The sequence below is a fragment of the Cricetulus griseus genome, chromosome 3, assembly GCF_003668045.3.
Source record: "Cricetulus griseus strain 17A/GY chromosome 3, alternate assembly CriGri-PICRH-1.0, whole genome shotgun sequence".
In the NCBI taxonomy this organism is placed as follows: domain Eukaryota; kingdom Metazoa; phylum Chordata; class Mammalia; order Rodentia; family Cricetidae; genus Cricetulus; species Cricetulus griseus.
Genome location: NC_048596.1, coordinates 52549310 through 52558184, shown reverse-complemented (window position 1 = coordinate 52558184; position 8875 = coordinate 52549310). Strand labels below are relative to the sequence as shown.

Here is an 8875-nt window from a genome sequence, read left to right as displayed (position 1 = left end):
TATGTGGCAGAAATATACATTCTAATATAATATCTTCCCTCTGCATCAGAATCCCTGAAGGGTATGCTCTGGATGGTAAAATAACAAGAATACAGTCTAAATGAGGGTCCGCACGGTCTACATGTGAGTCCAGTATTCTGTTTTCCACCCACTGTAATTCTTTTACTGATTCAGCTGATAATATTTGTGGACTGTTAAAGTCCTTGTCCCCTTTTAGGGCCATTTTTAAATGCTTTAAGTCATGTCCTTCTACTCCAGTTGTTGTCCGTAGTTGAGAAATTTCCCCTAGCAATTTCTACAGGTCATTAAGAGTTTGATAACAGCCGGGCATTGGTGGCACACGCCTTTAATCCCAGCACTCGGGAGGCAGAAGCAGGTGGATCTCTGTGAGTTCGAGGCCAACCTGGTCTCCAGAGCGAGTGCCAGTAGGCTCCAAAGCTACACTGAGAAACCCTGTCTCAAAAGAACAAAAACAAACAAACAAAAAAAGAGTTCGATAACAATCTCTTCTAGTTTGTATTTTTTGTGGCCTGATTTTTTGTAAGTCTATTTTATAATCTAAGTAATTAATAGAATCTCCTCTTTGTATCTTTTCTGGGACAATCTGTAATCCCCAATGAGGTAGAACTTCCTTTACTGTCTCAAACATCCATTCTAATGTTTCCTTCTTAGAATCCAGCAATATGGCATCCATATAAAGATATATTGTGGATTGTGGAAATTTCTTGTGAATTATTTCCAAAGGTTTTTGTACAAAGTGTTGGCACAAGGTAGGACTATTTAACATTCCCTGTGGCAAAACTTCCCATTGAAATCTCTTAACTGGTTGTGAATTATTATAAGTAGGTACCATGAATTTTTGCCTATCCTTTTCTTGCAAAGGTATAGTGAAGAAGCAATCCTTTAGATCAATCCTTTAGACTATGATCAGTCATCCTTTAGGAATCAAGGAAGGCAAAGGCATTCCAAGCTGTAGAGAGCCCATTGGCTGAATTATTTTATTGATGGCTCTCAGGTCTGTCAGCATCCTCCATTTACCAGACTGCTTTTTGATAATAAATACAGGAGAATTCCAAGGGCTGGTAGAATCTTCTATATGCCCAGCATGTAGCTGTTCCTGAACTAACTTCTCTAAAGCCTCTAGCATCTCAGAGGTCATAGGCCATTGTCCTACCCAGACAGGTTCATCTGTAAGCCATTTTAAGGGTAGAGCTTTTGGTTCCTCTGTAGGTTTAGCATTTGTACTTTGCTTATGTACAGCCTGGATGGTTGGTATCTGTTTTCCATAGTGCCTTACTATATTGTGTCTACCATCTAGAGCTTGTATATGATTTGCATCTGATACTGGAGGAATGTTAATCTGGGTATTCCATTGCTGTAAAAGGTCATGCATAACCCCAGAGATTTATTGTGATATCTACTACATATGGCTTTAAACTTCCTCTCTGCCCTTCTGGTCCTGGGCAGACAACCCTCCTTACATCTTTAGGGATTTAAAGTTCCAATCCCTAAAAATCGAACATTCACCTCTTGTAAGGGCCATCTCCAAGGCCAGGAGTTTTGGGTTATAATAGTCACGTCTGCCCCAGTGTCCACCAAACTTATTTATTCTTACTTTTTTTAAGATTTTATTTTATTATGCATACAACATTGTGCTTCCATGTATATCTGCACATCAGAAGAGGGCACCAGATCTCATAGAGAATGGTTGTGAGCCACCATGTGGTTGCTGGGAATTGAACTCAGGACCTCTGGAAGAGCAGTCGGTGCTCTTAACCTCTGAGCCATCTCTCCAGCCCTCTCCTATGCATTTAAGGCTGCTGTTGTGCATAAGGACAATATGTGCTTGTCATATGCAGCCTGAGTCTGTGGGTCAGCATAAAGACCCTCACCAAGAATCTTATCTTGGCCAGCTTCATAACCTGTATTTAAGAAAAATATGTATCGTTCCAATTTTGGTATATGTGCTGCTGAAGTGAGTGTGGGTGTTTTGCCTGCAGGTATGTCTATGCACATGTGCACAGTAACCACAGATCAGAAACCCTGGAATTGAAACTCCATGTGATTGCTTGGACCTGAACCCAGGTGCTCTGGAAAAACAGCCAGTGCTTTTAACCACTAAGCCTCTCTCCAGCCCCAACTCCCCACAACCCCCACCTGAGACAGGGTTTCTCTGTGTAGCCCTTGCTGTTCTGGAACTCACTCTGTAGACCAGGCTGGCCTTGAACTCAAATATCCACCTGCCTCTGCCTCCACATGCTGTTACTTCTCTTCTTAATGGCTGACTCTCAGGCTTCCTGCTCCAGCACCATAAAGTTAGTGTGTGTCAGGGTTGTTTGGGGACATCTGTTCAATTGTTTGGTTTTAAAATTGACCCTTTGGGTCCTGAGTTCAATTTCCGGCAACCACATGGTGGATCACAAACACCTTGAGTGAGATCTTATACCCTCTGCTGACATGCAGGCAGAAGACTGTATACATAATAAATAAAATCTTTAATATTGGCCCTTTGGCCTCTACAATCCAGGAAAACTACCAGTCCCTGTTCCAGGTGCAGCCTCAGGCCTCCTAAGCCCTCAGGCCCAATCCACATGGCCTGGCTGGCCTTACCTCAGGCCTGAAACCCAGCCTGCTGGCTCTAGAAACAGCCTTACTGCATTCTCCTAGCAGGTGTTGATCTCCTTAGGAGCCTGGAGCTACTCCAGGGCTGGTTCAGCTACTAAACATGAACCCAGGTGCTGTGCAACCAGGGCCCACCAGCCCCAACCTATCCTAAGGTGCCACTGGGACCCTGTAAGCCCTTTTTCTCAGCCTAGAGACCCAACTAGTCACAAGAGACTCTGGAGAGGACTCTTCTTTAGAGTCCTTCTAAGGATGGGGAAAATGGGCGACCAGTGGAAAATCAAAGTTGGAGTCAGTGAGAGGGATTGCCAAGGTGGTATGAGGCTGCAGGGAAGAATGGGAGGCACAGTTCAGGAGTCAGTGCTCTCACTAGTCCATGCAGTGCCCTGTGGTAGGAAGCCCTGTTCCTCAGCTCCTTCATTTATCTCTAAAGATGTGGGAAAGGACAAGTCTCTGCACTGTGCTTGTCAGGGTCACTGTGACCCAAGCAACACAAGAGAACAGATGATAAGTGGTCAGTGACATAAGGGGTGGTGAGTAGGATGGGAGAATCTCAGGAGAAAAGATGGGTGCACTGGCCACTCTGGTAGCTGAGGGGTGGGTTCCCTTAGTAGGAGAGCCCAGAGATACCACCTAGCCCTCCACCCTGAGAGCCTATGGCCCCACCTGGCCCAGTGCACTCCCCCTAGCATCCCATCACAGATTTTTCAACACCTCTCTTCTGTCTCCCAGATCCACACACTGGCTCAGATTTGACTCTGATCTGTGCTCTGGACAAATCCTCTGATGACTCAAGACAACTAGGAGGCAAGTTGCTTACCACTCTCAAAGTCCTGAACTCCTGCTGACTTCCAGATGGCTTCAGCCAAGCAGTCCCAGTGCCCAGACTGCCTGATCCTGTTATAACCTAGGCCGGTACTACCTTTCAAGCTCAACCTGACTGGTCTCTGCCATTCCCATCTCTAAGCTCCTTTCAGCTACAGGCTCTCTTCCACCCTGCTTGGCCTCTCAGCATCTGGCTGATGCAGAGCTAAGTTGATCCTAAGTGCTGTACAGTGTGTGGAATATTTAACTAGGCAAAGATGTGTTACGTTTGGTTATACTGCATTTGTTTAACTATGTAAAATGTGTTGCGTTTGTGTTAAATAAAATTAGCCTGGGCTCAGAGAGGCAGGGTTAGCAACTAGTTGACAGGAAGCAGCAGAGAGAACTAGGGGGAAAGAAAGGGGGATGCCTAGGATCAGCAAGCCAGGCAACCACCAACCAGCCAGCCACGGAGGGAGTAGGGCCTACAGAATGAAAGAAAGGTAAAAAGCCCTGAGGCAAAATGAAGATGAAAAGGAACAGTTTAAATTAACAGCTAGTAGGACAAGCATAAGCTAAGGCTGACCATTCATAACTAATATTAAGTCTCCCTGTCTTTATTTGGGAGCTGGTTGTTGATCCAAGAGAAAGCCTGCTACGGTAAAGGGCTGCTGTTAAATCTCACACTATGTGTTCACAGATCAGTCAGGTGCTCTGTAAGCATCTACCTCTTGAACTGTAACATCCTAAACACAGCAAGGGCTTCCCAGCCACCCCCTGCTCACCTGAACATGGATTCCAAGGGCCAGGAGCAGGGTCTGCATCTCCCGAGGCCCCATGCCCTATTTACAAGTGCCCCTGGCTCTTGGTCCCTCATTCCCTCTCACCAATGGCAATCTGTCTTCAAGGCTCCTCCCTCAGAAGTCTCCTGTACTGAGCCTGGTATTGTGTACTCTGCCAAAGCCTGGCCAGTACCAAAGATACTCCTAGAGGAACTGGAGTCTGCTAAGTGGAAGTCCCGAAGCCAAGCTTCCTGCCCTGTGTGTCAAGAGTAAATGGAATCAGCCAGCTCCTCGACCAAGCACCAGCTGTCTTAGGATGCACCAAGCAAAGCCAATCCTGGCTTCCCCTCAGCTTCCAGGCTGGCTTAGAGGATGATTCCAGAAACCTGCTCTGGCTGTCCTCCACTTTCTCCCATAAACCCCTGCCAATGACCTCGGCTCCAACTGTAGCTACACCAAGAGCAAGGACAAAGCAGACAATTCCATGCCAGAGGCAAAGACACAAATCAGACTGTTTATTGCAGAAATATGGTCAAGGTTCCATTTAAGTGGCCCAAGGTGAGGAGGTGCTGGACCTCCTGGGTAGGAGGGAAGATGGGAGGGGCAGAGGACTTCATCCGGCCAGAGCCTCAGAGTTGTGAGATGATGTTGGGGGCCAGGCTGCAGGTGAGGCCTGTGCCATCTGGCTCCACATTCAGTGCCTTCACTACGCCATTGTCTATCACCATGGAGAACCTGCGGAAAAGAGTTGCAGCTGCACAAGCTGAGCCAGTTGCCAGAGCCCCTAGTGCCAATGGGGGATTCGTCCACTTTACCTCTTCAGCCGGCGATTCCCAAAGAGAGACACCAAAGAATCATCTAGTAGTAAGTCTGTCTCCTAGAAGACAGGCAGAGACGTGTGTCAAGAGCCCCCAGACAGGACAGGGGCTGCTCCCCACATAACACATCCCTCAAGGACCAACTGCAGGTTGAGGGAAGGATGGCACACTCACCTTCCCAAAGGCCCCAGTGGGGTCAGCCAGGAGCCGAACCTGAGGGACACAGAGTAAATGTCACTAGGAGACCTCCAGTGCCAAAGAGTTGGCTCAGTGAGTACAGGTGCTTGCTGCCAAGCCTGACAACCTGAGTTCAATACCTAAGACCTCTCATGGCAGAAAGAGAGAACCAAGTCTCACAGGTTACCCTCCGACCTCCACTTGAGCACCACGGCATGAGTTCCCACCCCACACATAAGATAAGTAACAAAATGTAATGAGAAAACAAGGACACCTACCTGAGCCTGACCCCTCACAGGCCCCACACCTCACCTTGCCTTCTGCCTTGTGGGCTCGACCCCACTCTTCAGTCACAAAGACATCATTAACACTCAGACATGCCAACACCTGCACTCCCTTGGCCTTCAGAGCCTCGGCTTGCTCCACAAACCCAGGCAGGTGGGTCTAAGAGGAAAACAAAGGGTCAAAAGAAAGATAGCTGTTGGTGTTCCTGAGCCTGCTCTTTAGTTTTCTATTCTCTGCTACCTCTGATTAGGTTAAGGAAACCAGTGTGAAATGTATCATTTCCTTTTCGCCTTGGCTACTAGGAAGCTTGAACCTAAATATCTGTGGTCAAGAACATGAAATTGCCATGGGCAAAACCTTTGTCTCATTAGCACAAATCCCAAGTAAAGTCTCAGTACTTCCACCAGCAGCACCAATCAGAGGTGTTAGATTTAACTGGGGTCTTTTTCTCCCATGCTCCTGGTCCTGGAAAGAAACCTCACCTTAGAACAGCCAGGTGTAAATGCCCCAGGAACTCCAAACAGCACACCTTTCTTGCCTTTGAACAGCTCCGCCAGGTTCACCTTCTTGCCAGGCTCCCTTTCAAACACCTCCACTGAGGGGATGGCATCTCCCACCTGGAGACAAGACCCCAGGGTAAAAGGGGGCAAAGGCAGGCCCAGGAAACCACATCCAGGCAGACAGATCTTGATGGAGCTGGTGCTGACACCCAGTAGAGAAAGGGACCCTTGTCAGTTTCCAGGAGTCACCTCTGACCTCCCCATCTCCCAGCCGCCCCACATATGACAAGCTTCAAGGAAGCCTGGCTTTGCTTAAGGCCAGTTGGTGGCAAGAGAGAAAGGAAGAGTCCTCCACAAGTGTCGCAATACTGTGTAAACGAGTCACCCAAGATGGATCAATGCACAGAGAGGATTACACAGGACTGTGTTTAGGGTTGAGAAAGCTCCTGGCAACAGGGATGGAGAAAATCCTGTCCACACAATGGGAAGCCCAAGCCCAAGTGTTCAGGCTCTCAGGGTAGGTGGGGAGTGTCAATCTACCTGGAGGCTTCCTGCATCCACAGGAGGAAACAAAAGGGAGGCAGGGGTCAGCAAGTAAAGGCACCAAACCTAACCGCCTGGATTCTCTCCCCATAACTCACATGATAGAAAGACAGAACTGATCCTGAGAAACTTGTCCTCTGACCTCCACGTGCATACATGCGTGTTCCCAAATACACACCTAAATACATACTAAAAAGTGTTTTTAAAAAAGAAAGGGCCTTTAATCCCAATACTAGGGAAGCAAAGACAGGCAGATCTCTTAAGAGTCTGAGGCCAGTCTGGACTACACACCAAGTTCCAGGTCAGTCAGTGAGACCGTTGAAAGAAAGAAAGAAAGAAAGAAAGAAAGAAAGAAAGAAAGAAAGAAAGAGAGAGAGAGAGAGAGAGAGAAAGAGAGAAAGAGAGAAATGAAGGAAGGATAAAGTTCAAGGACAGGAGAGGGGGTAGGTTCAAGAAGCTTCTGGAAAGACCAAACAGAAGGTGGGGAAACATTCACAGAGGGAAGACAGCGATGGGAAAAACAGATCCCGGTCTCCAAGAGACCACAGCTCTTTTTTCAAAAGGGCTGGGGCTTTGAAGAGGGGTATAAGGGGTTTGAAAATCGGCCACTCAGAGAAGGAGATATTTCAAGAACGTGGAAAATGACATAGCATTCGGTGACTTGAAATGGTGGGGACCTGTCCCTGGACATCGCACAGTTAATGACACAGGGAGGCTCAAGTAATGTCCAGGGGAGGAGCAGCAGCGAGGGGGGGGTCTTGCAGAAAGCATGACAGGAAGAAAGCGTCAAGGACAGCCCGCGACCCCGCGTGGAACCCAAAGAGCCGCTACAGGGTGTACCCAGGAGAGTTGGGACCGGTCACCTTGATCCGGGCCATAGCCACCGAGGCGCTGCTGAAGCTGCGGTCCCCGCTACGCTCCCACCCTGCTGCTTCCCGGCCTGCTTTGCCTGCCTGCCACGTCCAGGTAGCCGCTGCGCGGAGTACCGGGCCGGCAGTGCCGCCTAGGACTCGTTTTCCAGGTTGTAGCATGCCCGCCCCGTTACCGCAGCCCCCAGCACGCCGCTGGATCTGCCCACCGGAGGCGGGTGCCGAATCCGCTCCGCCCACACCAGCTAGCTGCACCTACCACGCCGATTTATAGGGGCTGAGCCGTGACGCTCTATGACGCGGCGGGGCTTGCAGGGGTCGCGCGCCTTATTTGCATGCAAAAAAGAGGTGCTCAGTTTACCGATGTAACTGTTTCTGACCTTGAACCGCAAACAGGGGTCGGGGTCTAATCTAGCTAAGTCCCAAATGTGCCTGTTTTACACTCATCGAGAGACCCGCAATGCACCTGCTTTGCATATGATTTGCATTGTGCGTGCGCTTGACAGTGAGCGGGGCTCGGCGCACGCCGTTGTGATCTCCCTGAGAAACGCTTCCGGTATTAGGACTTGACCCAGCTCAGTCTTTCCCATCCCTTTGCTGCCGCAAAACCCCAGAAGTTCCAGCAAGTTCACCACTTCCGGTCCGGCGGAGTGTCCAACGGCTTCAACAGCGGAAGTGGTATGAGAAGTGTGCGCTCCTTCCGGTTCCGGCCTCGCGAGCTCCCGAGTGGCAACATGAAACTGCTCACCCACAATCTCCTGAGCTCGCACGTGCGGGGCGTGGGCACGCGTGGCTTCCCGCTGCGGCTGCAGGTACTTGCATGAGGGTCTTTCGCCCTTGTAGCCCGGGATAAAGACACCGGGGCCCGACTACCTTGCTAAACCTTTCCGCCCCGCAGGCCACCGAGGTCCGCATCAACCCGGTGGAGTTCAACCCTGATTTCGTGGCGCGGATGATCCCCAAAGTGGAGTGGGCGGCGCTTGTGCAGGCGGCGGACACTGTGAGGATCCCGCCCCTTCGGTCACCCCGGGGGCGGACTCGGGCTCCTGCACTCTTCCCTGCCAGGGCGGAATGAAGTTTGTATGCCCGGTGACCACGTAAGCCTCTTTTCCACAGTTAAACCTGGCCGAGGTTCCCAAAGAGCCGACCGAAGGCTATGAGCACGACGAGACGTTTTTGAGGAAGATGCACCACGTGTTGCTTGAGGTGAGAACCCTGCCTGTCCCCTGCTAAGCGCTCCTACTCGGAGGCTGCCGGTGCTCAGCTTTGTCCTGCTCCCCCACAGGTTGATGTGCTGGAGGGCACCCTGCAATGCCCGGAGTCGGGCCGTCTTTTCCCCATCAGCCGCGGGATCCCCAATATGTTGCTGAATGACGAAGAAACTGAAACATAAACTTGCTAACCACCATTTGTACCGTGTGTATCAGCCGTGTGTATTAGTCTGTTAATTAAATATGTCATGTGTGAACCCGATC

At 49.8% G+C, this 8875-nt stretch overlaps 2 protein-coding genes across 2 annotated transcripts; one reads left to right on the top strand and one right to left on the bottom strand.

Moving 5' to 3' along the window:
* Positions 1-4688: 4688 nt before the first annotated feature.
* Prdx5 (peroxiredoxin 5) lies at positions 4689-7628 on the bottom strand. Its single transcript, XM_027408457.2, has 6 exons — positions 7395-7628; positions 5971-6105; positions 5516-5647; positions 5201-5239; positions 5024-5085; positions 4689-4943 (listed from the first exon to the last, which is right to left on the bottom strand). Exons 1-6 carry the CDS (start codon positions 7560-7562, stop codon positions 4838-4840), a joined length of 642 nt encoding a protein of 213 aa, XP_027264258.1. The 5' UTR covers positions 7563-7628; the 3' UTR covers positions 4689-4837.
* A 120-nt stretch (positions 7629-7748) lies between these two features.
* Trmt112 (tRNA methyltransferase subunit 11-2) lies at positions 7749-8873 on the top strand. Its single transcript, XM_027408458.2, has 4 exons — positions 7749-8212; positions 8299-8400; positions 8517-8606; positions 8686-8873. The coding sequence occupies exons 1-4, from the start codon at positions 8081-8083 to the stop codon at positions 8791-8793; spliced, it is 432 nt and encodes a 143-aa protein (XP_027264259.1). The 5' UTR covers positions 7749-8080; the 3' UTR covers positions 8794-8873.
* Positions 8874-8875: the final 2 nt, after the last annotated feature.